Source organism: Coturnix japonica, chromosome 18, assembly GCF_001577835.2.
Source record: "Coturnix japonica isolate 7356 chromosome 18, Coturnix japonica 2.1, whole genome shotgun sequence".
Lineage (NCBI taxonomy): Eukaryota > Metazoa > Chordata > Aves > Galliformes > Phasianidae > Coturnix > Coturnix japonica.
Window position 1 is genome coordinate 6,430,506 of NC_029533.1, and position 27,504 is coordinate 6,458,009.

Sequence of the window (27,504 nt, forward strand, 5' to 3'; positions counted from 1 at the left end):
TCTGAAGCACCAGCACTATGACCTGCACACGCTCCTTGCTGGGTTTGCTCTACGTTGGTGTTAATCTGATTTGGTTTTCACCCATCCCTGCAGGGAATAGAGAATTCCAGAAGCTGTAGTCCTGACTTTAGGCTCCGTAAAGCAGCTGCCCTACCTGTGGTGTAGAACGCCTTGTACTGAGCCAGCCGCAGCGCCTCCACCGCCCCGTCCTTCCCCGCTGCCCCGCTGTTGGGGTGAAGCAGCATCTGAAGGAAGAACACAACACAGCCCACTGCAGAGAAAACCTGCTGTGTCCCAAGATCTCCTGACATGGCATCACCTTCCCAATAAACACACACATTCAGAGGCACCGCTCAGCCCAGGAGCTGCAGCAACAACCCAAGTTGTGCCTGCTGTGCCCACAAACAGAGTCGGGGTGTGAGGAAGAAGGGAAGGAGGAAGGGGTGGGTCGAGTCTCTGCTCTTTGGTATTTAGGACACTTGATGCCTTGGCACGGGGCAGCGAGGAGACAAGTGAGCTGGACAGTGCGGTGAGCGCGTCCCTCTGATCGGATCTGCTGCAGAGCCAATGGCTTCGCTGAGTGATGAGTCACCAGAGGTTTCCTCCCTGGGAATTGAATTTAAAAGTGATTCAAGAAATTTCCACTGTGCTAAAAATTAGAAACATCTGCCGAAGTTGTAGGCAGCTGCGGTGCCAAGTTTAGTAACAGTGTTCACAGCTGATCAGTGCTGTAATGACCTAGCAGGTGTCCGGCAGCGCTGATTGCTCTGCCCGGCACCCCCAGCAAGGCCACAGTTCGGGGGGAACTTCCCATGGCTCTCAGTTTCCTCTGTTGCTCTCAGTTGTAGGGCAAGGGGCGCAAAAACAGCATCCGAAACTTAGTTTTAGAACGGTATTTTATGGGGAAAAAAATGAAGAAAATCTGAGCTGCGGAGGTGTAAGTGCTGCAAGGAGGAAATCCATGCTGCCATCCGCTCATGTTGGCACACCTCTGGAAGAAGCAAGCGGTTCCAAAGCAGAAATCAGCAATTATTTTAGGGTGCTTGAAGCCAAACTAGCAAGAACTGAACCTGTCTGTCTGCTTCCAGCCTTTGAGCTCGGCTTTGCTTGTCCCCTTTAATGAGCAGCACGGGCTGCGTGGTGCCGTCTGGCTGCAAAGCACAAGTAAGGTTGTGAGCTGCCTCCTGGAGCCCCTGTGCTAAGGAAACCTATGAGGACTGAGTGCGCACATATAGAGTTTGCTTCAGCTGAGCCCTTTCAGGAAACATTCCCAGGTTTGCAGCCAGTGACTTCGTTATTAAAAACAACAACAAAAAGGAAGAAATAGGAAGAAGAAAGAAAAACCTCTCCATCCGCACGTAGAGCTCCGGGCTGTTTTCACAAGCGAGCTGTGCGTGGGGAGGAGGAGCACAGCCCTGACATTACGCTGATGGAAAGAGCGTATTTGTTTGACACTCGTACCCTTGATACATTTCGTGTGATGTGTTTATTTTTACTGTAAATAGCCTTTGCTCAAAACAGGGCCTTGGCAGCTGCCCAGCTCCGTCACAGGTTGTGCCGGCGCCGAGCCGGGTTGGGACATGAGCAAGGTTACGGCCGCACTGTGAGCTCAGCCCCCACCCGCCTGAGTGGGAAAGCAGCTGTCAGAGGCGTGAGTGGATCCAGCGGCCGGGTGAGAAGAGGAACTGCTTCGGGAGGATTTGTGTCAAGGAAAACCCTGCGACATCAAAGGTGGTTTTGCCATTAAGAGATGAAAGCACCGCGCGCTCCCACTGCTGAGCAGGGAGGGGATGAGCGCGGATGAGCAGAGCACGGGGCGATGCTCAGTGTGCTGAAGGCTGCTTGTCTGCAGGGACAAACCTTCACGGGACAGAGCAGCACAACACCCTGAGAGCAGCAGGGCAGCAGCAGCTGGGGACTCAGCCCCAGTTTGGGGGCTGGTGAGGGCAGCCCCACACTGCTGTGCTTCTGCAAGAAGAGGGTTAATCCCTGAGCTGCATCCCATCCGCTCCCACGGTTTATCTCATGGTTCAGTAGATGGTTCCATAAATACGAACTAAATACCAAAACCCTGATGGACGCAGCTAGCAGATCCAAGATTCCTGCTGGGAGCAGGCTCGTGGTGTTCACAGGAGAGCCGAGTTGAAAAGCAAAACCAGGCTCTATCTGCGGGGCTGCTTTAAAGCCAAACTTCTTTTTACTCAGTTCAGTGAAGAACTTGTAAAATTCTGAGAAAAATACATTGCCATACTTCTCGTTCTGGTAGCTGTGTTTCTGGTGCCTGAAGGAGCTGTCAGCAGCTCCTATTGTTGCAGGGGCAGAGAGCTGCAGGGCATGGGGCTGCCTGCCCCACTCACACATCAATAACGGGCACGTTTCTGAGCCAAGGAGCTCAGAGAAGAAGCGCTTAATTACATCGCTATCTGTCAAGATCAATAAAGTAGATAGAAGGAGGTCTGAGCTCTGGGGATCTTTTGTTTCCCATGCCTGTGCACCTCTCATGACCTGGAAGGAGCAGCGCTGTGCTGCACCCGTGGGGCCACAGGAGGGACGATGCTCCAGTTTGAAACCACTTCCCCTTGTCCTATCACAGCAGACTCTGCTAAAGATTCTGTCCCCTTCCTTCTTACAGCCCCCCTTTAGATCCGGGGACGTCCCCAGGAAGGGGCTCTCCTTACCTTGTGTCCCACGTCTGACAGCCCGAAGAGAACTGGGGACACATCCATTCCATCAAAGCGCCTGTTTGGGGGAAGTTTGGCTCCAGCCAGGGCCACCAGCGTGGGGAAAACATCCAGGGTGCTGGGGAAAGAAGCAGGTTCCATCAGAGCACAGAGCAAAGCTCCCAGCCCCACCTGCACCCCTCCACCCCTTGCTTGAGGAACCCTGGCTGCTGCCCTATAGCAGAGCAGGGTGCAGCCCCCACCACGTTGTCCCCCCCGGGGAACACAGAGAAGGCACCGGGTCACCCTGCACAGAAATTGCTCACACAGGGACTTTTTACGCCAATCCCAGCAGATCCCGCAGCCCCAGGAAAATGTGGTCTCGCTTTTGCCTCGCGCAGCACGAGCCATAGCAGCCAGAATGGAAAATGAGAGCGGTGCTATTTTGTGCACTTATACCAAAATGCCTGTCAGCATTTCCACCATAATCCTCTCTTTTCAGGGGCCTCCGCCACAAAAGATCTCTCAGGGCTGGGTCTTGGTTGCACGGGTGACCTGGTGCCCTATTGCTGCCGTGCTGACATAGAGGGCAAGCAAGTCCAGCGAAGGCAAGTCCTGCTGCAAGGCTCATCTCCCTCATGGGCGAGTGACACAAGGACACATAGCAGCGCTGAATTCCCTGGGCAGCTGGCCTGGCTGGGGTGATGCTTGCACCCTGCACCCTGCACCATGCACCCTGCACCCTGCACCCTACCAAGAGCTCTGGGTCCCAGCTGAGCACCCCGGGGCACAGCAGCATTCACTCTGTAGGAGCAGGGCCCCTCGCCCAGTGCACACAGGCTGTTGCGTGAGCAGAGAGAGCAAACAGCCCAGGACTTTAGGGCCCCTGTTTCTCCCATTCAATGAGTTTTAATTTAGCTGCTAAGAGACGGAGAGGACAAATAAGAACAAACAATGCTGAGGAGAGCTGAAAGGCAGCCCCAGCTATGCAGCTCTCGTGGAGACGGACGGAGCAGCCAGGAGGCACTAAAAACCTCGGCTCCCCACTGTGCAGAGCTGGATCCCTGCAGGATCACACTGAGCTCTGCACGGGGCCGCCCCACATCGCTGCTGCAGTGCTCAGCACCCACTGGGTGCAACCCCAGCACTATGATGTGTCTGCACCCATCCCATATGCAGTTACCCTAAATCAGCAGCTGGACTCCACTGGAAACCATTACAGCTTGCAAAAAGGGCAAAGCACGAAGAACTGGGGCAGTGTCAGACAGGTGCAAGCAACACACTGGGATGAAAGGAGGCATTTTTCAGCTCTTAGCAAGGGCTCCATGGGTACGGACCGGCCCCAAATCCCCAGCTTGATCTCAACACTCACAGCAGCAGCCCTGTCCCTCCCAGCTCCAGGCCCTGCGCTCTGCTCACTCCTTGGCCACTCCACTGACCCACTTCCTCAGTGCCCTGCAGGGTGCAGGGCATGGCAGGAGGCTCCCACCATTAGTTATAATTAAGAAGAGCTGACGAGGCAGCTTTGTGCAGGGCGCGGTGTGCGGGTGCAAGTCCATGCAGCTCCATGTGCTGCCTCCCCAGCCGCCGGCCACACTCACCCCCTTTCACCTGGCAGGGAGGTAACGAGGAGAGGTGATGCCACACAGCCCTGGGCAGAAGGAGGGAGGGTGTGGGGAGCTCTCTCCCAAGTCAGGCTGTAACCGCTGCCAGCATTTCCTAACCCTGGGGCAGGAGGACGCAGGTAACACCTGCCCTTGCCCAGCCCTATGTGCTGCTTAGCAGAAGTCTCCCAACCTCTGTCCAGGACAGGATGAACCAACCTGCTCCATTCAGAAGCATTTTAGGGTGGGACCCCCACTGATGTTTCCAGAAGCCCCGTGTCCCATCACAGTGACACCCACCGTGCCGCAAAGCTCCGGCTGCACAGCTGGGTCAGGCCATGTGCCAGCACAACCCCAGCCCACAGCTGGCAGCTCCCTGCCCTGGGTTGGTTTGTGTCACACGCCTGAACTTTATAAAACCTCCCTGGGCTGTTGGCTTTGTATTTCCACGGCGGAGGCAGGCTCCCCTGTAGGCATTTCTGAATAAGCAAAGCTGTGCAGCTGGGTCAGCAGTGGTGAAAAGCGGGATGGGCTGTGAGTCCTGGAGGAGCCTCGAGGTGTAATGGGGCTCAGTGGAGGGACATCAGCACAGAGGTGACTGTGGCCAACAAGCATGGTGACAACACACGGCTGGAACTGCACAGCCCTGTAGCCAATGTGTGGGTATAATCCGGCCCAGTGTCGCAGCTTTGTCTTCAGAAGACTACAAAGTTATAATGATAAAGAGCTGAGGAAACCCCATGGGAATGGTGGAGCCCCTGGGTGAGCAGGCGGTGTGTGCAGTGTAGCCTGCTGCTGGCAGCTGTCTGCATTTACAGCCGCCCAACCTGCTAGACTGGATCTGGGAAATGCAGGAGATAAGGGCTGGGAGATAACCGGGTCCCCTGGGGCTGCTCCGTGCAGGGGAACGCAGGCTGGGGTTCCCCATGCAGGGAGGGATTTGCAGGGGGTGTCTGCTACTGCACTCATCAATCACCAAGCATCAGAACTCCAGTGAATGATGGAACCATCAGCCTTACAGAAATCCCAGAGCTGTTTGCTGCGAGGAGGGATGCGAGTGCTGCAAGAACTGCAAGGTTAGCTGCAAGGAGAGCTGCAGCATTGCTGCCATACCGCTCTCTCTGTGCCAGACCCTGCAGTGCCACCATCCCCACTATGTCCCATCCCCTCTGCTCTCACCCATGTACAGGAGCAGCCCAGGACTCCCTTGCAGTGGGGCTGCTCTGACTGCCAGCGCTGTCCCTCCGGATGGCCTTTCCCACAACCGCACCCTCCTTCACATTAAGCCGTTTGCAAACCACAAAGCCTAAGCCTGCTTCTCGGTGGAGAGAGAGAACCTCGTCATCTTTTAATTATCGGGAGGCACTCAGCCACCGCGGGGAAGAGACGCACGGAGCCCTGCAGCTGCTAACGCAGATCCGCCAGCCACACAAAAAGACCTTTCAGCTCCTATTTGCTGAAGCATTAAAGTCTTTGGGGAGAGGACAAAAGTGCGGTGTCATAAACAACCCGGGCAATGCCCAACCAGGGCCCCAGTGCTGCCAAGACCCAGGTAACCACATGGTTCTGGAGCTGTCAGCATGTGTGGCAGCGTGACCTTGCAGATCCAGGCATGAAGCTTTGGCACAGGCACAGCCCACCCCATTCCCCAAACCATCCCTACCTTAGTATGGCGTGGCTGCTCCGCTTGGCAGGGATGTGGCCAGGCCAATACACCAGTGCCGGCACCCGGTGCCCTCCTTCCCAGGTGGTCTGCTTGGCAGGGCTGCCTCCTGCAAGAGAGAACAGAGCACTCAGCATCCCCTGTATGGGAGATGTGAAGCAGTGGGGACCCTCTGACTCCAGAGCTGCCCCAGGAACAGGAGTGACCTGGGGCACAGAGCACCCAAAGGCAGGAAGGTGGCAGTGGTTGGAGCTGGCTCAGGGGAGGGAGAAGAGCTGAAGGAGTTATTACAAGAAACAGGGAGCTCAGCTTGGCATTGCCTTTGCTTTCACATCTACTCCAGCAGTGAGTAATGAGGAATGGAACTGAATACTTCCATTCACCTTCACGCCTTGGGGCAGGTAGAGAACACAGGGATTTGTTCCAGGGGCTCCCAGCCATGCCCATGTGTGTGCACAAGGTGCAGAACCAGACAGCACATTGATGGTCCCCAGCCTCATTGAAAATACATCCCCGCTGCTGACCCTGCAGCAATCCCACCTGCTGACCAGTTAACCCTTTTCCTTGTTTCTTTGGCACTAAGTCTGGGAAGCACAGCAGTGGGAGAGCCACAAGGCCCTGTGCAACGGAGGGCTGAGCACCACAGTGGGAGGTTGAAGATGGAAGTGGGGGGTGCTGAGCAATAAAACAAGGTGCTGAGCAGCATAACGGGGATCCTGGTGGGTGTCACGGAGCTGCTGCCTCTGCTGCAGCACCAAGGGCCCCGAGCAGCCATGGGGAAGGGGTTGGGCATGGGGTGAAGGGAACATCCCAGCCCCATTCGTTGCACGGAGCTCCCAAGTGGCCGCTGCCCTTTGTCTGCCTGGCTTTCAGTGTGCACATGGCAACGGTGCGTGCCCACAGACATTTCCTTTGGCAGAGGCAGCAGCCTGGGGATGTTCCTGCTGCGGGACCCCACAGCCAGGCACGGCGCTTTGGGACGCATCGCATCTCCTGCATGTTCAGCTCCCATAGGAAATGATATCAATTATAACAAGCATTAAATAATCCTCGCAGTTTTGCACCTGCATTTCAAGGGATTTGATGCACAACGAGCAGCCCGAGGGCAGCAGGAGCAGGGCAGCAAGGCTGTCTGTCTGTCCACCAGTCAACAGCCAGAGCAGCCTTGGGACAGACACTGCACCCCTGTTTCCCTGCAGTCTGCCTGGTACAGCTGTGGAGCAGGCTGGGAGCCTGCACTGCATGAGCTCATATTCCCCCATTCAGCACTGAACGGGGCTGTGACACCCCAGACCCAAGCAGGGATTTTTCTCCAGATCAGGAATAATGCAACAACATGAGGCCACTTTCCAGGGACACAGAGCTGAGCATTCCCATGCAGGGACAAAAATCACTGTGTCCCCACTCCTCAGAGGGTCTGCAGCCCTCCAAACCTGGCTCTGAACATACCCGCATCCCCACACATGTGTATCCCTTCCTGAGCACTTGGGAACAAGGGATGGGGTTGGGTTTTCTGGGTGGGTGGGGGGTTTTTGGGGTGGGAAGGGAAGCTCTGCTCTCAATTTGGAGCTGGGGGGTCCAGCACTTGTGTTTGCTGAGCTCTGCGTGCAACAGCCAACTGCACCGAAGAGAGTGGAAAACATTCCTGGAATTTGGGTTGGACCCTAAAAGGAAACGCCAAGCTCTGCGAAATGTATATAACCCTGAGCAACAGTTCTTCCCCTTCCTCTATGTCTTTCCTGGCCTGGGGAGGGGGAGATGCTCAGGAGGAGGCCATCTGACCACCAGCTGGTGGCTGTGGGCAGCCCACCCTCCTCCAGCGTCCTGCACTCCCCAGGGCAGTGTTGTTTTGGCAGGGCTGCATGTGGGCAGCGAGATGCTGGAAAGGGGCCGTGTTTTTGTAGGTTTGTTCCCGAACGCCGCACTGCCTGTACCATATGCTCCGGCTTGTGACCATTGGTTGCTCAAGAGAAACCCAGGTCGTCGGCAGGGCTTGTTTACTAAGAAAATGAAGGTTACGATTTCTTCCCAGGGCTGAAGAACCCAAAGGAAGGACCCTGGGAACCGGAAAAGGGAGAGGGGGGAGCCAGCGGCTGCCAGCCTCATGGCCGTGCTCACACAGCACCAGCAGCGGCTTCCTCCCCCGGGTAGGTGTCAGGAAGCAGATGAGGAAAGCAGAGCTGCCTTCGTGTCCCCCCCGCTGCTCCCCTCCCGCACTGACCCCGAGCGAACGGGGAAACATAACCCGCCACACATTTACAGTGCGTAATACAAGCAGAAGTGGGAAATGCCTGACTCATGCATGCTTCTGGCTGCCCCGGCTGTAAGAAACCCACCAACCAGATGGCTTGGCCGGAAAAGGAGGAAATAATAATAATAATAAAAACAAAACAAGAAGAAAAAAAAAAACCAAAAAGAGTTAGAAAGAAAATACAACTCCTGCTAGGCTGGGCTTCAGGGAGCCAGGAGGGGTGCAGGGGCACTGAGACCTGAGTGGATGAAGGGAAGGAACCCAATGCTCCATCACCTGCAGATCCCAGGAACTGAAGCACCCCAGGGATGAAAGCAGCGGCCACTGACCATCAGCTTGCCAAAGGTTTGGGGTAACAGGGACCTGGGGGCTCCAGTCTGACCTGGTTGTAGTTTTAGGGGAAAACTGAGAAACAGATGCATCACCACGTCTGTTTGGAAATATAAGAAGCTGCTGGAAAGGCTGAGGAGAGAGAAGCGTTCCCCAGCTTTCCGCCTGCAGGCAGAGCAGGGCTGTCTGGCATCAGCTCTGTGTACCTCCCCCTGGCAGCCCCCCCAGCCCCTTAAGGTCACCTCGTGCCCTCTGCCAGGTCCCCAGCAGTGGCCCCAGGCGTCCCGCCAGCTCACACTTCTGCATCCAAGGGCCGTTGTCACCTGCAAGAGACAGAAACGTCCCCGTGAGCAGCAGCAGGGGCACCTCCACTCTGCAGGGTGGCTGAGGACAAGCAGCCCCCACAACCCCTCCCCACCCCCTGGTTTGTTTCCGAGGGATGAGGCCCACTTCTGGGGGTCCCAGGTAAGAGGCTGGAGCAAAGCCGGGGCACAGAAGCGGCTGTCACCAGCTCTGGGCACTAATGAGCAGCAGAGCAGTTCCTGTGCCAAGAGCAAAGAGTCCTCATTAGGGAGGCTGCTCAGCGCCAGTGGATTTGGGCTTCTTAATGAGTGTGAATTTGAGGTTCAATTAGGCAGGCCGTGCCCAGGAGGGGGGAGGCAGGATGGGCTCTGGCTGAGCTGCTGCCCATAGGGCCAGCACAGGGGCCACATCCTCACAGTGACAGTCTGTGTCCAACTGGTCTCCTTGTCACAGCACATCAAGGACTGTGGAAAAACACTGGTCCCATTTCCTTCTGCCACTGGGGCTGGTACACAGCTATAACCCACCACCACCACAGCTGGTTGCAGTGTTTTACCTGTGAACCACAGCAGCGTGCTGCCCTTCCCATAGTTGTCAGCCAGGAGCTTGATACGTCCCACCAGGGCATCCATCTCACGCAGGGCAGCCCCATAGATGCCCCTGTCTGATGGTGGGGTGATGTGCAGTGGCACGTGCATGTGGGCCAGTGCCAGATAGAGGAAGAAGGGACGGCTGCTGCTCCTGAAAGTAAAAAGGAGAGAGTTTAGTGAGGTCAGGGTGAGGTGCAGGGGGTCACAGCTGAGCAGGGGACGTGATGTGGTGGCTCTCCCTTGTAGGAGCTGCAAACTTGCTATAGCTCATGGAGGAAAACCATGCCACCCAAAACTCAAAGAACCACAGTGGGGAATGAAAGCAGAGGCCGCCTGCCCCCAGCAAAGCAGACACTTTCCCAGAGCACTGCTTGGGCAGCACTGGGTGTGCAGCACCTGCCCCAGCACCATGCTGGGAGGAAGGAACAGGACAGCACATCTTCACTTCATGAGTCACTCTTTCCCCACTGAAACCTCCCCAGTGCTGCTTCCTCTCCCCCGGGTGCTGACCGTCCTCATTTGGGACAAGCTCATCCCTTCCTCCATCTCCCACATCCTACAGCACATCGGCCATGGGCAGAACGCCCCACATCGATGCTCCCCTTCCTCCCCTTATACAAGAGGGGAGGCAGCAGGGCGGCTGTTTGCTTTTAAATCACCAGAGGACACGTCCTGTTTTCTTGTTTATGGCTATATTTATCTCCTCCAGTGTGGCTGCTCTTCCTCAGGGAGCTCGGAAGGGAAGGGTGGGATGGTGGGGAGGGGCCGGATCCCTGGGATGTTCTGGTGTGGGTGCCCCACAGCCCCACTGCGGCCAGAGAGAGCTGGGGGCTGCCACTGAACTGCAATTCCTTCCTTTGCCCCTTGTGCATCACTCACCTCAGAGTAAGATATCTCACACAGTAGCCATCCCATTACAGAGCAGAATTGGAACCCCGCATCTATTTGAGCCCTTTCAGCACCCTGCAAACTACCAGGATTTAGAAAACAGGGGGGGCTGGCTGCATATTTCTACAACTGGAGCTGCAAAGCACTGCCTCTGTCTGCATAGCACCATTGCATTTCTGACACCCTGGAACAGGGGAGCATGGTTCAGCTCCCACTGATAACCCACTGTCAGCAGAGCACAGCAACCTGCCTGAGCCCTGCCCTGCAAGGAACCACCTGGCTTCATGCAGAAACCTCCTCCACCGTGCAAAAAATGCTTAGCATCCCCTTGACTTGTTATCAGCAGCAGTGCTCCAGCGTAGCCTGTGATTACAGCTCTCATGGGGGAGGCCTGTTTTCTCATTCTGTCCGTATCGCTCTGGCTCATGCCCAGAGCCCTAGCATGAGTTTGTCCCATGCAACCCAAGGGGAACTCTCAGATGGGTAGAAAACAGCGTGCAGGGATCGTTATCCTGGCACCCAACTGAGAACCCTGCTCGCCTTTTGCATCTACATTTCATAGCTCAGCCCCTCTCCTGAATACTGAGCAAACATTTAATCAATAACTTAAGACTTGATGTCCTTGGCTTTTGCTCCTGTGTTTGTTGTGCTCTGAGCGTCCTGGCCAGAGCAAAATCTCACTGAATTGCTCAACCTTGACACGACTGGTTAAAAAAACACCGAGATGACAAATCCTGTGTTCTTTTCGTTGCCCCATAATGAGTGAGTCAGGCAGAGGAAAACTGAAATAAACCATCAAAGGAGAGGAAAGGCAGGCACCTGTTTAATCCTGTTCTCTGTAAACGCAGATAACCCCAAGACAGTGCCCAGACTTCTCCAGAGCCCTGACACAGCCCTTTCCTTGTAGTCTTCTCTCTGCCTCTCCCATTTCTTTATGCCCCTACAGCACACAGACCTTTTCCAAGCCCCCCTGCACAAGCAGCTCCGAGCTGTGCCAGGCAGCGGGCTCTGTCCCTCAGTTGGCCTCTTACAGAGCTGCAGAAAGGCGTTTTGCAAAGTCACAGCTACTAATCCCTGAATAATAGGGATTAGCATTACCAAACCCATAGACAGAGCTTGGGGGCTGCTGTCTCCTTGGGGAGCAGCAAAACTGGGGCTCCGTGTTTCCCTGCACTGCTGGGGAAAGTCATCCATGAAGCGTGGTGACCCCAAGGCCTTTATTTGGGTGTTACACCCAGGATGCTGCCCAGCAACTTTCCCCTGTCACCTCTGGGTGACACTGCCACAATGACAGCAGCACAGAGGAGGATGGATGATGGTGCTTCCCTTCACTGCTAGCCTGGATGCTGGTGCACATCCAGCCATGAAGATGCCCCCGGATGAAAGGCTGTGACCTCTGTGGTTAAACTTATGTTTATAAATCCCTTTGCACGTGATTCTCTGAAGGCCAAAACACTTCTATGGGAGCCCTGTGGGACCTTCGAGCAGCTCCTTCCTTACCCAGAACATTGGAAAACAAAGCCTGGAGACTCCATCTCCGCAGATCTCACTGTGCAGCTGAGCTTGTGTGTTCTAGGCATGTGAATTCTGGCTGCCCCAGGAGGAGCAGAAAGTGCTTTCCAGCCCCATGAGTTGGTGTGGGGAGAGGGATGGGGATGGGGTCAGTGCATGGTGCCCTCACCTTGCCTGCTGGATGAAGCGTGTTGCTGCCTCCACATACTGCTCTACCAGGCTGCTGAGGTTGACGGGCTGCTGGATGATCGTGAGGTTCTCAAAGAGAGGAAGGGCCACATCCGTATAGCAGTCCTTGTTGGTGGGGCTGCAGGAAGAAATCATTGCATGTCTCATCACCGCAGCAAGGACGGCAGTGGTTGAGAGTGGGCACAGAGCCCACTGCTCACCCAGATTTTAGAATGGCACTGCCAAGGGTGGCAGAAAAGGGACAACACTGATGTCCCCGTGGTAAAGGTTGCTCTCTGCCCAGCCACACCACCCCAGGGCCCCATGCTTCACCTCTCCATGCCATCTCCAAGGAACGTGAGGGAGGAGACCATAGCAGGGAGCAGTTCATGGGACTGCAGATTACAAACCCCAAACCCCAGCACTCAAATTGCCCCGTGTGTGGTGTGTCTTCACTAGAGCTGTACCTGGTGGCTGTGCCGTGCTGTGGGCAGGGTGGGCAGGGTGGCACGTTGTAGCCAGGGGTGTCTGTGCAGCCCATGTCATGGCTGTAGGGGATCCCAAAGTAATAGTCAAACCCTGTAGGAAAAGTGGGTGTCAGTGGGGGCCAAGTGAATGCTGGGCACTCAGCTCAGCTCCACCATGTCCTTACCACGGAAGATGGGGTGGTGGTGGCCATGGTGCCCCAGGTGCCATTTGCCTGCATGGAAAACACAGAAAATCATTTGGGAGGTGAACTCAGCCGTGGGCGCTGCCGTCACCAGTGAAAACCCACAAGACACGGTACAGGAGGTTTTAATCTAGCAACAAGAAAGGCCACTTGTTTGTGCTGGCTGGATTTCTTTTTACAGAAATCCGGAGAAAAAAAAAAAGCCAAAGGTATCTCATGTCTGTGCAAATCAACCATCTCCAGCCTTAAAAGGCTCTTTCATGTGTTTGTGTTCAGAGGAGACAACTTCCCAACCCATCCCAAAGAACCGGATTCATCCTCTGATCTGCAGTGTCCTGAGGCTGCACCAAACACACCGATATCAGAGGGGAATAGCAACAATTAATGGGGAGAAGAGACAGAAAGGGCTTCTGTGCCAATGCAACCCCGACACACACATGATCACGGGGAGCTCCACGTGCAGAGGACTCAGAACCGCCTGATGCACTTTCAGATGGCTCACACTGCACTGTGTGCACAGGAGGGTGCCCAGCACCATTGCCCAGCAGCACAGAGTGTCCCAACCTGCACTGCCAGCCCCTGCGGCATCACACTCAGCATCACACCCACCCAGGGCGTGCAAAGGCAGCACTGCTCTGCACACTCATGTTTTCTTAGGAAAACTCAGCGTTCCCATTGTAGGGTTAAGCAACTTCAGCTTCCAAAGAAACCTGGGGCAGGCCCAAACTTCAGGCTGTGTCGGAATATGAATATGAAAATAAGGGATTGCGAAAAAAGAGAAGGAAAAGTGCAAAATCTCTCCTACCTGATCCTTTAGCTGCCAGCACTTGCCCTGCCTACCCATGGAACTTGCTTTTTGGGCACCTTCATCTCAGCCACGGCGTGGCTAGTGGGCATTACCTATAGCTGCTGTGCTGTACCCTGCTGCCTGCAGCACCTCAGCCAGCGTGGTCTCATTGAGGGGGAGGCCGCCCAAAGAGCTGATGGCGAAGTTGTGGGTCACCCCATTGCGCACACCGAGGCGCCCCGTGAGCAGAGAGGCACGGGATGGTGAGCAGGTGGAGGCAGCTGAGTGGAAATCCACGAACCTGGAAAATGAACAGAAAATAAACCTTCTGTCTTGGCTTGCAAAATGTGCTCAGCGTTAAGCTGCCCCATCCCTCCCAGCTCACACACAGCCCTCAGAGCCCCAGGAACAAGGAGCTGAAGCAGGACAGAGGTACCAGGGATGCTCAGAATGGGGATGCACTGTTACCTTGTCCCTTGGGCAGCCAACTCATCCAAATGTGGGGTCTCCTTCGTCTCGGCCCAGTTGGCCCCCAGGTCTCCCCAGCCCAAATCGTCTGCCAGGATGACAATGAAGTTTGGCTTCCCCTGTGCTGCTGGGGGAGCGCAGAGCCCCACCAGCATGGTGAGCAGCAGCACAGAGCGTGGGGCTGGAGTTATCATGGTGCTAACAGGGTGATTTCACTCCAAAATGCTCCTCCAGGGCCAGGCTTTGTGCCAGGCACTGCTCCAAGGCCTCAGCTACTGACCTGGCTGAAACACCTGCTCCATCCTTAACACGCAGGCACAGCTGCTTCTCCTCAAACCAGCACCAGCAAAAGTGTTATTCTTACAATTCAGACACCCTCTTTGAAGTCACTGTCACTCTGCTTTTAACTTTCTTTCCTTCCTGGTAAATATCTAATGAAACACAAAACCAAACTGTTATTTTTTCCTCCAGAAGCGCACTCGAATTCAGCAGCCCCTGTTGGGGTGACGTCTGACAAATGGCTTTTCCTGTGTAGGGTTTCAAGCACAAGTTTGGCAGCAGGCCTTGTTCCCAGCTATCTGAAGTGTCCCACGTGGGGAAGAATCACCGCAGCTTTAATGGTAACTATCAGGAATCCTCTGCCTTCATCCAGGTGGTCGCCGCTGCAGGAACTCCTGTGCAAGAGACACAAGCAGCCATCAGGACCTGCAGAAGCTCCCTAACCCCAATCCTAACCCTAATTAACACTAATCCTAACAGCCCCTCCGTGGTCACAGCCTGCAGGGAATGGTTCATCCAGCATTGAGGCTTTGCCTTTGATGTTGCATTTCTTGCTGCCCCATTACCTGGTGCACAGGGATGGCTGCTCCTGGCTGGAAGCATGCAGTAATCCAGACAAACCAAAAATGCAATGAAGCCCTGACATTTTTAGGCTTAGAGAAGGAAGTGCAGCACTTGAAACTGGTAAGCTGGGATGGTGGCTGCATAGGGCAGGATTTGCCTCCAAGTGGCAAAGAGGCAGCAAGAGCAGACAACCCAAAAACTAACAGCTATGAAACCCAGCGTCCTGAGCACATGGGGACGTGTGGCCAAGCAGGACAAGAGGCACAGAGATAAAGTGCAAGGGAGAGGAGGGAGGGAACGGTCACAAACAAACGAGGACAACGTGACAGAAGGAAGCAAGAGAGGGAATACGATGAGCCCCATCTGTAGGCCAAGAGTTTTGTAGCTGGCAGAACAGTTTATTTGCAGGTTTCGCTGTGCGTGACTTAAAAGCTTCGGGCTGTAGCTCAGATGGGCAGAATCAGGGCTTTCATCACAGCACTGCGGTGATTAGGGACAGAACTCGATTCATAATTCATTGCCTGGAGCTTTAACTCACAAGCTCCCTGTGGCTCTCCATGAGCTGAGTGCTGGGTGAAGCAGCACAGCAGGACGAGCCATGGGTGCAGTGTCAGGAGGCCATCCTGCACTCTGAGCCACAGCTCAGCTTTGCACACCCAGCTGCAGAACAACCTGAAAACGCCTGCAATCTCTTTGAGAAGCCCTTGGGATTTTGGGGATGAAAGGGGCTTGAAAGCATCGATTCACCTGGGCATGGGGAAGACCTCAGCCCCGTTGTAGCTCTACAGCTGGAGGACCAAGTTAAAGCTCCAATGCTCTCCTTTCCCCTACTGACCCAGGTGAACGTGTCTATCCAGAAACCTATGCAGGATTTTATAAGCACTATCTAAACAAAAGAGAGATATGGAGCTGTGCCTGCAATTCCTCCCCACCAACACTGAATGGTTTTAGGAAGATTTGTTCCCTGTTGCGAAGCACAAAACCCTTCCCAGGGACCACCACCCCCACAGGGACTGGAGCGAGACCACCTGAAGGGGTTCCCATCCAGAAATGGCAGGAAAAACCACACCGGTGTGATGCTTTAGCCCGCAAGGGCTGGGGACAGGAGTGACATGCTGGGGCTGTCAGCGTGCTGACAGGGCAGGGGGATGGATGGGGAGTATCACCAGCACCTCAGTGCCCACCTCAGTGCCCAGTGCAGCCCACGCACCCTCTGCTGAATAAACAATGGGGGCAAATGTAAAAACTCCATCATCCCAGAAGCTGCTCACTGAGATGAGAGCTGCAGGGCTCTCCTGGCACACTGCCTGGCAGGGGCGATACGTCACAGCAGGCGGCCGGCACACCTACGCCTTCAGAGCATCCAGATAGCGGAGTCACCCTGAACTTGGCAGGGGTTCCTGTTTGCTTTGGGGAGGTACAGCAGCGTAACACAGCTAAGGAAAACAATCAAAAGCGTTTTCAAAGGACATTCTATTCTCTCTTAATTTACAGGGGGGGAGGGGGGGGGAAGTCATCCGGGCCAAAACTCATGCGCTGCTGTCAGACAAGGAATCTGAGCTCCGATTTCAGAAGCCGTTTCCAAAAGATGTTAAGAAAGACAAATGGAAAAGTGGGACGTGACGACGCGGCACGCGCTTCTCTGCCTTGTGCCAGATAAACCCTCCCCATCGGCGGGTCCGACCTCCAGCATTACCTGCAGGAATCCAACCTCTTCCATTCCCCAACCTGCACTGAGGTTCAGGGTGCTGCAGTGCCAGCGCTGCTCAGCTGGCTGTCAGATGGGTGCTGTGGAACAAAGTGAAAGTGTGCTTTTGCATGCTAGATAACATGATTCAAAAACAACAGAGGGGGATAAAGGTGGAACCAGACAAACCAGTTCAGAAAAGCCCCACAGATTCTGCAGGACACCGCTGGGAAAGGCAGAATAGGAAAAGGCACCTCTGGGGCTGTGCCCAAGGATGGCACCGTCAGCTCCCAGCTGCCAGCAATAGAGCTCCAGCCAGGAGGATCCGCCATGTATTTATTACACATTAACCAGAAGTTTGCAGTCTCGGGGCCAGCACGATGACTTTCACATTTTTCACATTCCTTCACATTTTCAGGCTCGTGAAGCTCGGTGACACCTGTGGTCCCACACACATGGGGATGCAGAGGGACAGGAGAAACCCAAACCGCAGCTCTGCTGCTTGCAAGGGGTCATCCAGCTTCTGGGATGGATGGTGACACATCCTGCTAAGGGGAAAGCTTGTTTTGTTTCCACATTACCACACACAGGTGCTCTATCTTCTCATTTGAGCGCAGCAAAAGGCAGGCAGTGCTTTGTGTGTGAGCAGTTCTCACCGCCCCATTCAGCCTCTGCAGTGAGAGCTGAGCCCATTCCTGGTAACGCTTGTCCTGACAGTGTTCTGAGCTGTCAGAACTCCATTCCAGGAAAAGGTTTCCGGCTGGAATAGTTTATACAAGCTCCCCTCACAGAATAAGCAGCGCTGACAAAAACATACTTCTGTAGACTTGCTAGGATTTCTGCCAGATCCTGAGACCGGAGAATGTTTCCCACTCATCTCACTGTTTGGTCTTTGAGGGAAAGCATTACACACACAGAGAGGTGCTGGACTGACCCAAGCCAAATAACTGAGCTCCGTGTCTCTGCCCCACATGGGCAGAACGGGGCAGGGTGAAATGCTGCTTCTCAGCAGCCACCTCCTGCATTGTGCCCATGGTCAGGTTCTGCTTTTCATGGCATTCCGCAGAGTCCCATCATTTCAAGACCCCAAATCACTCCCCAAATCCTTGGGAAGCAGCAGGGAAAGGAACGAGAAGGCAAAGCCAAGGGACAGATGCAACGTACTACAAGAAACACCGAAGAGCAAACGCCTTTGTGTGGGTTTTATTTCATGCCAAAGATATTTGCATTCTTATTTCTCCCTTGGAGGCACAAACCTGTTTTGTTGTCCCGTAAGCGCTCATGCTGTCATTGCTGGGCTGAGTTACAGCTTGGGGAGGGCAACCCCAAGGCAAGGCTGCGTAATGGGAACGTGAGAGGTGCATTGCCAGCCACAGCTGGGACAGCAGGCTCAGCGCCAAGCTGCCCTGCCAACACAAGAGCATCAGTGGCCAATGGGTTGGTTATGTCTAAGTTACCAGGTGGAACCTGTATTGCCTTTACCCAACCTCCCAGAAGTTTGCTGCCCACTGAACCGACCATTGCACTGTAATAACAACAACAAGACAAAGGGACTCCAGCCCAACCTAAAGCACCGGGGGCTTACTGACAGGTTGGGAACTGAAGGAGGAGCAGTTTCATTTGGGTTATTTTTCTATCTGTTTAAGCCAGAATCAGCAAGTTACACATTGCCCCAGCAAACTGCACCCAGCACAGTGCAGGAGGGCACACGGGGCAGGGGTACAGTGTGCAGCTGTGTTATCTGTGGGCAAAAGTCCCTTGTCCATGAGCCTTAAGCCCTGAAACCACCCCAGCAGAGTGGGCAGAGTCCATCCGTGCCTGGCACATCTGGCACAGCGAGCTGGGCACCGCAGCACTGATGCCTGAATGACCCTTCCAGCCCCAGCCATTCTAGAACCCTATGAGCCCACCATCCTGCAAACAAAGGGACACACAGCTTCGGTGCAAACCCAGTGCCATGTTCTGCAAGTCCTCACTGAGCTGAAGTGATGGAACAAACCCAGACCTTTTCCTGGTAATGCTTAACGCTGCTCCCCATAGGCACTGCCCACTCCCCTCTACCCTTTATATCACATTTTTTTTGCTGAGTCCCTGGTAACTGGACTGAAGACATCCTAGTACCACGGCTGGGTCCTCCAGTAGCACAGCTGGAGAACCCCCTGGTAAGAGGGTCAGGGTAGCAGGGCTGGAGATCCCTGAGTAACAAGCCTGGAGACCACCAGGGCTTGAGATCTTCTTTGTAATAGGGCCAGGGACCCCACCAACAAGAGGGTCAGGGACGCTCCAGTACCAGGACTATGGACCCATCTGGGCTGGTGTCTCTCCCAGTTCCAAGGCTGGGAAGGGCTGAGGATCCCCACAGCAGCTGGGTCACAGAATCACAGAATGACCCGGGTTGGAAGGGACCTCAAGGATCATGTAGTTCCAACCCCCCTGCCTGGCAGGGCCACCAAACATACACCTTTACTAGATCAGGTTGCCCAGGGCCCCGTCCAACCTGGCCTTGAACACCTCCAAGGACGGGGCATCCACAACCTCCCTGTGCAGCCTGTTCCAGTTCCTAACCACTCTCCTAGTAAAGAACTCCCCCCTAACATCCAACCTAAATCTTCCCTCTTTTAACTTCAAACCATTTCCCCGTGTCCTGCTATTGCCAGCCCTTTCCAAGAGTTTACTCCCCTAAAAGAAGGGCAGGGACCCTCCACATGCAATGAACACCCCACAGCAGCAGGGCTACCCCAGGGAGCTCCAGGTACCAGGGCTACGGACCCTCCAGCAAGCAAGGCTGCAGACCCAGCAGCAGCATCAAGGACTACCCCAAGGCTGGAGACCCCCCCATAGTACAAGAGTCAGGGACCCCCTATTAGCAGTGCTGAGGATCCCCGCTCACAGTGGCAGCCAGCAGGTGCCTGGCCACCCCATCGGTCCCACTGTAACCCCCCAACCCCCCCTACGAGCGATGCGCGCTCCCAGCACCGCCCCTCCGCGGCACACGCGGTACCGGCGCCGCCGCTGGGGCGAGCCGGGCCCGGCGCGCACATGGCGCTGCGGAGCCGCCGGCGGAGACCGGCTCTAGCCGGTATATAAGGGGCTGGGAGCGAGCACAGAGCAGCCGCCACCGCGGGCAGCGGGAGCAGAGAGCGGCCGCCGGGCAGCGGGGCATCGGGGCATCTCCTATCGCCGCCCCGCAGAGGGTCTGCCGGGATGGGCAGCTCGTAGCCCCGCTCCTCGCCCCGCCGCCAGCACCCGGTGAGTGGGCACCAGGGGAGAGAGAGGGGGGCAAGGTTGGCTTTCTTATTTTTTCCTTATTATTTTAATATATATATATATTTCTTCCTTCCCACCTCCCCCTCCTTTTCCGCATCCCTTTATTTTTAGCCGGCGGCCCCGGCGCTGCAGAAACCAGGTCTGAAATGTTCGGAAAGTGATGCAGGGAAGGGGGGGCACGTTGCGTCCCTCGGCTCCGGCATCTTTAATATTTTATTTTCCCCGCATGGTTCACCTTAATTCCCTTTAATTTTTAAACGCACGTTCTGCACGCTGAGGTTTATCATTTTTTTTTTTCCACCCCCCCCCTTTATTTATTTCTTTTTTATTTTTCTGCCTTTAATAACGTGTTTCCTTCCCATCTCCTCTCCTCGTGCCATGACACAGACATCCAGCTCCGGCCCCTCGGGAGGGATCACGGCACTTCCCACAAACTTTAGGCACCGCACGGCGGTGGTCGCGTACCACCCTCCCTCCTTCCCCTCCCCCCTCCCCTTTCCCGAATTGATGCTGGTTGCAAATCAACCCCCTTTCCCCCCTCCCCTCCCCCGGGAGCCCTGCACCGGCCGCGACCCACCTGGTGGTGCCGCAGTTTGGGGCGGTGGGTGCTGGTTTTGGGTGGGGGTCCCGCGGGGCCGCCCACGGTCACGGATGGGTGCCGCCCCGTCGGCTGCCGGGTGAGAAGTTCCCCCGTGGGATGGGGAAGCGCTGCCGGAGCCGCCCAGGGTTCCTCCGAACGTAAAATGGAGGAGGGAAATGCCTTTGGGGGGGGTTGTGGTTGGGGCCCCTCTTCGGTGACGGCTGCAGGCGGCGCTGGGACCGTGTCCCTATGGGCAGCGCAGGTGTCGCGGTGCGGAGCGGAGCCGGGGCTGTATGTGCTGACAAACACGGGGATGCTGCTTTTTGGGGTACAGGTGTGTTCCCAAAGGAGTTGAGCAGCCATCGACGTTCAGCGATGTGCCGTTTTGGGGGCTTTAAGGCGTGCTGCAGTGCCCTGGTGGCATTGACCGACACTGCGGGGAACCAGCAGCACCCCGAGGTGCTGGCGGCCCTAAGATGTCAGTGCCCAGCAAAGGGCTGCGGGTGGGAGTTGGGTGCTGTTGGGAAGCAATACAGCCCCAGCAGCTCTCACTGGGTGCCGCGGTGGATCTTTCACGAACTGCATCCATCCCGCTGAGCTGGAACGCAGCTGATCGCTGGGTTTTGCTGATGGGAACGACTCAACTCGGTGCTGAGCGGAGAGTTTCTGGTCTTTGGTTCAAAGGGCGTGGGTAGAAATGGTCCCTTTGGGACTGTCCGGGGAGGAACTTGAGCCCAACTCCTGGATTTAATTCCTTAGCAGCACAGGGGCTGCCTTGCAGCTCCAAGCCAGCTGCTCAGCCATGCATTGGGAAGCAGAACTCATCTCGAGCTGATGCCTGGTTTGTTCTCTCTTCTTTTCCAGATCAAAAATGACGGTCAAAGCTGTAAAAATGCCGTGCACTGCTCCAAATGTTTATACTAAAGTGCCTGACGGAGGATGGGGCTGGGCGATCGCTGTGGCTTTCTTCTTTGTGGAAGCTCTTACGTACGGCGTTATAAAATCATTTGGAGTCTTCTTCAATGACCTGATGGAAAGCTTTGATGAAACCAACAGCAGGATATCGTGGATAATATCCATCTGTGTGTTTGTGCAGACCTTCACAGGTAAGAGTAAAGGGCAGGAGCTGGAAGGTGCAGTCCTGCTGCTGACTCAGCACGTAGAGGCCTGGGATCAGGATTTATGTCCCAATGGTTCCATGAGAGATTGCAGCCTCCAGGCTTTGTGGCTGTTTTGAGACACCACCTAATGGCTGTCCCAGTCCCCTGGTCTCCCTGAGCTGCAGCTCCTGCACGACACAATGACATGGGCCCTTGTCCAGCTGTTCAGCTCTCAAAGGAGACGAAACTGACAACAGAACATCGAAACCTGACTCAGCGGTGGGAAAAGATTAAAATATAACCTGAGCTTCACCAAAACCCATTTGCTCCTGCAGGTTTCTTCCATGTCGTCCACCCAGCCTGGTCTCTTCTGGTTCTTATCCCACTGCCACGAGCTGTGTGGTGCTGTAGGAGCGATGCTCCACTGAGCGTGCAGATGGGGAGGTGGCACATGGAGGGGACAGGGGGTATCTGCAGGACGTGGCTGGTGGTGGAGCTGCTGGTTGTGCTGTTGCTGACCACAGCTCTCTTTCCATCCAGCTCCTCTGTCGACGGTGCTCAGCAACCGCTTCGGTCACCGCTTCGTCGTGATGGCTGGAGGGATGCTGGTCAGCACCGGCATGATCACCGCCTCCTTTGCCCACAATGTTGTCCACATGTACATCACCATCGGCATCATTTCTGGTGAGTTCCCCTCTTCTTAAATCTGCCATACGCTTGCCTTGCTCCCGCTGCTTCCAGCAAGCTCTGCTGGGGAATGCTGCCACGCTCTGACTGCTGGGAGTGCTGGGCTCCAGAGGAACTGCCCTTCGTGGGATCACCTTCTCTCTTCTCCTTTTCCTCCCTGTTATTTTTCTCTTGTTTCCATCTGGGTGTCCTGCTCACATCTGAGCTTGCCTCGCTTACGGGAGCGATTGCAGCAGGCTGAGTCCTTGAGCAGATGGGGTCCTCCAAGTGACACCGCGGGCTGTTTGGGAACAGGTTTGGGGTTTTGGGCGTTTTGTTTTTTCTTGGGTTTTGCTTTTGTTATTTGTTTTTTTTTTCCTCTCTTCCAACTTAAACATAATAACATTCTGGTTTCCCCAATGATTTTTTTTTTCCAGGGTGACTTGCTGACTTGGCCGAAATGATACTGTGTAATCTCGCCACGGGGAAAGCTGACTTAACATCGGTGTTTCCCCCCTTCCCTTACTTGTTGTTATGGCAATTTTTGGCATTTATTCACAGGCCTCGGGTACTGCCTCTCTTTCCTCCCGACTGTCACCATTTTATCACAGTATTTTGACAAAAGACGTTCGCTGGTCACAGCAGTGGCATCTACAGGAGAATGTTTTGCTGTCTTCCTCTTTGCACCAGGTATAGTGCAATGCCATCAATTCATGCATGCCTAAAACACAGCACTGCTCTGATCTTTCTCCCAACACAATGGTGTACACTGGTTTTCCTATGAGCTGTTGCAGCCCATGGGTGGTTGCTCAGGTGCTCATGCCCTGTAGGCAGGGTTACAAGTAATCCTGGAGAGCTGATAATCATGTTTGACACCCTTCCCTGTCCCAAGGAGCTGTGCTGCAGGGATACCCACATCCCCAGCACAAGGGGCACAGCTCACAGCTGTCTTAGGCCACAGTAGGGAGAGGGGAAGAAGCACAGCCAGGTGCTGGCAGGGGTTGGGAAAAGGGCTGAGCTCACCCAGCACTGCCAGGCAGAACAGGACATGCTACACTGATACACAACCTGCTGCTTCCCTATATAGATCTCGCAGACTAAAAATAAAACTGAGAAACTTCAGCTATTTAGAACATAAGGCAGTACGAATCACAAGCCCACTAACCTTTAGGAGCAATCTTAAGCACAGGAAAGTGGCATGTCCCCATCACCACCTGCTCCCCAGCAGTGTGTTACAGCTTCAGAAGTCATTCCCCCCCACTTTTAATGGGTTTCTGATGTGCGTGCTTGCTTCCAGCTAATACCCATCACAGAGCTTAGCTGATTGCAGATGAAGGCTTGCAATTAAGCAGTTACATGCACCTTAGAGCGAGGCTAAAACAGACTTCCTCTAGTAGCTGGTTTCAGGGTGGGGTCAGCTGTAAGAGGAAACTCAAATGTTAAGCTCACTTTCATCCACTAAAAATAGCACCACCTATGTCCCCGTGCATCCCTGGCTGGGACCTCAGGCCTCAGCCCAGTGCCAGCCCAGAAGATGTTTTGAGTTGGAAGGGACCCTTAAAGGTCACCTAGTCCAACTTCCCTGCAATGACCAGGGCTCAAATACAGCTCAGTCAGGTTGCTCAGAGCCTTCTTTAGCTGTGAATTCAAATAGCTGCTTGGTGCAACTGCAGAGATTTTCTTAGTGATGCTCTCTTCTGGTTTCTTTCCACAGTAAACACTCATTTGAAGGAGCAGATTGGCTGGAGATACAGCCTCCTCTTTGTTGGGGCGCTGCAGCTGAGCATTGTCATCTGTGGATCGCTGCTGCGACCCATGATAATCAAAGAGCAAGAAGAAGAAGAAGAAGTGAAGGTGCAGCCTCCAGAAGAGCCTGCAGAGACAAAGTACATGCTTGAAAACGAGCAAACACGCACCTCAATAGAGTCCATTGACTCAGGAGTAGAAATAACTACCTCACCCAAAAATGTGCCTGGAAACACCAAAGCAGAGCCGAAAAGTGAAGAACCAAAGGACCATGTACAGATAATTGTTGAAAATAACAGCACCCCTACAGAACCAAAAACCAAACTACTGGACTTCTCTGTGATGAGAGACTATAGCTTTATCTGTTATGCATTCTTTGGCTTATTTGCTACCCTGGGATTCTTTGCTCCCTCCCTGTATGTCATTCCCTTGAGCCGCAGCCTTGGCATCAGCAAAGACCATTCTGCATATATACTGTCTGCAATGGCGATCGCAGAGGTCTTGGGCAGAATTTCAGCTGGCTGGGTGCTCAACAAAGAGCCGATCCGCAAGATCCACATTGAACTCATCTGTGTCATTCTGCTGTCCGTAGCACTGTTTGCCTTCCCTTTCGCCTCTGAATTCTGGGGGTTGATGACATGTAGCATATTTTTTGGGTTCATGCTTGGAACAGTAGCAGGCACACATATCCCACTGCTGGCAGAAGACGACGTGGTTGGCATTGCAAGAATGTCTTCTGCAGCTGGAGTCTATGTCTTCATTCAGAGCTTTTCTGGGTTGGCTGGCCCACCCCTTGCAGGTAACTTACACTTTCACTGGGGGGGTTTTTTGGTGTGTTTGATGGTCATTGGTGCTGGTTCATATAGAAAGCATTCTGCCAGTCCTAGTCATAGAGCTGCCCTAAAGACCTGCAGATAGCACGAGGAGACTCGGAGCCAGAAGGCTGCTGCATTGCAGCTCTGCAGAGTCCCACGGATGAGGCAGTCTCCACTGAGGAACCTCAGAGCAGAGAAAAATACTGCAGTGCAACCCTGATCCTGTCAGGCACCTGGTGCTGACCTCACTTCCGGGTTTAGTGAATGGTAGAAGCAAACTACTTGCCCTGTACGTGTGTTCTTACCATACTCAGCCAAAAAGCAGTCTCTATCATAATACAGAGCTGCCTGAAGTATCACAGTCCTAGCGTTCCTGCAGTGACTAATCCTCTGACTTGCCTAGCAAGTACATACTGAACATGGTGTTTTTACTGCTAATTTTAAAGTAGCATCTATTTGTCATTAAGTGTCTTTTGCCTGCAAATAATGATGCCGTGGTACCAGGTTTAAAAGTGCTATGGGAGGGATGGGCAAGAGCATGGGGGGCAGGTTGTGGCTAACTGATGTGTTTTCTATAGGCGTCATAGTGGACAGAACACAAAACTACAGCTCGGCCTTCTATTCCTGTGCTGCTGGCACGGTCATGGGTGCTGTGTTTCTGTCCTTGGTGAGACCGTGCAGGGTTGGGATGTGCCACCAGCAGCCACCGGGTGCGGAGGGAAGCGTGGTAGAAGGCACACAAGACTCACCAGAGGACTTCATAGACATGGACATTGGGAAGGCAGATCATTCAGGAAAAGGCTCTGACAGCGTGGCTTAAAAACCGCTCCTGTACCAAGCATCCTTGGTGTAAGGCTACGGAAAACGTCAACTCTGCTCCACATTTTAAAACTGCATTCTGAAGGGAATGTGAAATTTTAAATGTGAACAGAACAGTCGCATCAACAACTTATTTTTTTTTTTTAATTCTTAGAAGAAAAAAAAACTTTTTTTTAAAACCAATTGAAAACTCCATAGAAAGCCACAAAAGAGCAGCTCCTGCCTAGCATGAAGATGTGGTGCGCACTCCTGCTTTCTGATACTGCCTGTAGCTGAAGTCTTGACCGATCCCATGTGAAAAACTGAAGAGCAGAATCAGCCCATGCAGCTCAAGCCAGCGGTGCAGTCTGACTGTCTCCATCCCATGCTGCAAGTCCTCTGCAGTCCAGAAACCAATTACACTAACAAGAGAAGAGTATTTCACACAATACCAGTAGCCAACTGCATTTTCTTGCAGAAGAATATGGACTGACGTTTCAGATTAGAGGAGGAGGCCAGGCTGGATAGCGGCTTAAAACATTGCAATTATTCTTCTAATTAACTTGAATGTCACAAATGCTGGGAAATTGGAGGTTCCATATGTCTTTATGGCCAGTTATTACTGCACATATATCACGATAAGGTCATTTTTCTTCTCCCAATTGATTTTTTTTTTTTTCTTAACTATTTTCTATTCATTTTCTGTTTATAATTTAACTATTTATTAATTTATTCTGATAGTTAAAGGACGCTATTTTAAATAACTGGAGAGGAAAAATTATCTTCTGCATAGTGGGAAGCTGTCTTTGCGTTAGTCTTTTCAATACCTATATTGTATTGCTAGCTCGTGAAATCATTAGGAAACTTAATTTTACAGCGTAGTTTTTAATAGATAGGCCTTAGGTAGCCCAATTATTATTTAAAAGATGATGATAATAATAATAAACCACAGATTCAGCATCTCTTTCTGTAAGGCCTCAGCTGCTGGCAGTGTATCTGGCTGCACTGCCACGACCAGATCACTGCGCAGGGAAGATCTGGCCCAGCACGTCTTTAACCATGTCTGAATGTACCCCAAAGTTTCCCCTCCAGGTGCACAAAGGTCTGTGCCACATCACTGAACAAAGGCGGGTTGGTGCCAGCAGTGCCCCCTCCTCCCACACTCGGTGAGAGGCTTCTTTGCTGCTGCCTTCAGGGAGAAATGAACTGGAGCCTGCGTGCATTTAATCTGTAAAAGGAATTGTCAGACAAAGTAGTAGCTGTTCATGTAGTCTTAGTGGGAGAGGTTCCCACTCACGGTGACACAAGCTTGCTTACCCCACCTATATGCATCTTAATGCCTCTAGGCAACTCAGGGGGATCAATAAAAACAAGTCTGCTTCGGTTTGATGCTTTGGAAAACAAAACAAAACACAAAAGCATTTCTGTGCATTTAAGTGGAAGTGGCATCATGCATTAACTGCTACACTGACACGTCTGTGTACTCCACCAGCCATAGATATGTGGGACAATCTGTTAAACTCCTCTTTGGGAAGGTGCTTGATTTGTTTTTTCTGTCTTAGATGTCCAAAAAATAAAGAAACAGGCACTCGTGCAACCAAGTGGCTGCAGCAGCCCATTGCCGCTGCCTGGCAGCTCTCATATCCACGCTGCATCTCGTGTCCTTTTCTGTGCCTCAGCACTTTATCACCCCCAGCAGAACCTCACGCCAAGGACTGGAAGACCCCTCACAAGAGGACTCATGTTGTGAGTCAGTGAGTCAATGATCAAATGTGTCGCGTTTCGATGTACTTTTTATTTATTGTTAATTTATGATACTTCAAGCACGTTGGTAAATGTTCTGTAGCCTATAATTGTAAGGTGATTGAAGTCTTTGTAATACGAGACCTCACTACAGCACTTTGCTATTACAACTCTGCTTGAAAGTGGAATAAGGCCTCCAGGTTCTGTGTGTGTGTGGAAGCTCTCCGTTCTGCAGATTTACGAGGTTCTACTGTATTATTACTATTATTATTACTATTTTATTTTTACAACCGTTTCCAATACAGCTCAAATCCTCTGTTTGTCACTGACCTCACAGCACGTTTCTGTCCCAGCTCCAGCAGGGC

General features: G+C 53.4%; 2 protein-coding genes across 10 annotated transcripts in view; one reads left to right on the forward strand and one right to left on the reverse strand.

Annotated features, from left to right (window-relative positions):
- The window catches only part of ARSG (arylsulfatase G), a 36,980-nt gene that overhangs the window by 1,425 nt on the left and 8,051 nt on the right, over window positions 1-27,504 (reverse strand). For 3 of the 6 annotated variants that reach the window (XM_015879742.2, XM_015879743.2, XM_015879744.2), the window contains exons 3-12: window positions 13,895-14,568; window positions 13,540-13,727; window positions 12,622-12,669; window positions 12,437-12,548; window positions 11,971-12,108; window positions 9,368-9,552; window positions 8,751-8,831; window positions 5,928-6,036; window positions 2,679-2,799; window positions 155-245 (exon numbers count right to left, since the gene is read on the reverse strand). In XM_015879742.2, coding sequence (XP_015735228.1) covers window positions 155-245; window positions 2,679-2,799; window positions 5,928-6,036; window positions 8,751-8,831; window positions 9,368-9,552; window positions 11,971-12,108; window positions 12,437-12,548; window positions 12,622-12,669; window positions 13,540-13,727; window positions 13,895-14,088 — 1,267 coding nt within the window. In that variant the 5' untranslated portion in view covers window positions 14,089-14,568. Of the gene's footprint in view, window positions 1-154; window positions 246-2,678; window positions 2,800-5,927; window positions 6,037-8,750; window positions 8,832-9,367; window positions 9,553-11,970; window positions 12,109-12,436; window positions 12,549-12,621; window positions 12,670-13,539; window positions 13,728-13,894; window positions 14,569-16,433; window positions 18,233-20,268; window positions 20,495-27,504 lie in introns of those variants that run through there. The other 3 variants (XM_015879747.2, XM_015879745.2, XM_015879746.2) reach the window with 3 other exon arrangements.
- Window positions 18,350-26,358, forward strand: SLC16A6 (solute carrier family 16 member 6). 4 transcript variants are annotated; one of them, XM_015879749.2, is made up of 6 exons: window positions 18,350-18,438; window positions 21,136-21,377; window positions 21,912-22,055; window positions 22,599-22,727; window positions 23,752-24,582; window positions 25,177-26,358. In XM_015879749.2, exons 2-6 carry the CDS (start codon window positions 21,143-21,145, stop codon window positions 25,416-25,418), a joined length of 1,581 nt encoding a protein of 526 aa, XP_015735235.1. In that variant the 5' UTR covers window positions 18,350-18,438; window positions 21,136-21,142; the 3' UTR covers window positions 25,419-26,358. The 4 variants fall into 4 exon arrangements, with proteins under 4 accessions (XP_015735235.1, XP_015735234.1, XP_032304220.1 ...); XM_015879748.2 differs by lacking the exon at window positions 18,350-18,438 and adding an exon at window positions 19,431-19,673; XM_032448329.1 differs by lacking the exon at window positions 18,350-18,438 and adding an exon at window positions 19,689-19,708.

Bases quoted from the DNA above. Each gene is read 5' to 3' on its own strand.
- SLC16A6 (XM_015879749.2), top strand. From the start codon at position 21,143: ATGACGGTCAAAGCTGTAAAAATGCCGTGCACTGCTCCAAATGTTTAT. The intron at 22,728-23,751 runs GTATAGTGCAAT...TTCTTTCCACAG, and splicing joins TGTCTTCCTCTTTGCACCAG to TAAACACTCATTTGAAGGAG. The intron at 24,583-25,176 runs GTAACTTACACT...TGTTTTCTATAG, and splicing joins GGCTGGCCCACCCCTTGCAG to GCGTCATAGTGGACAGAACA.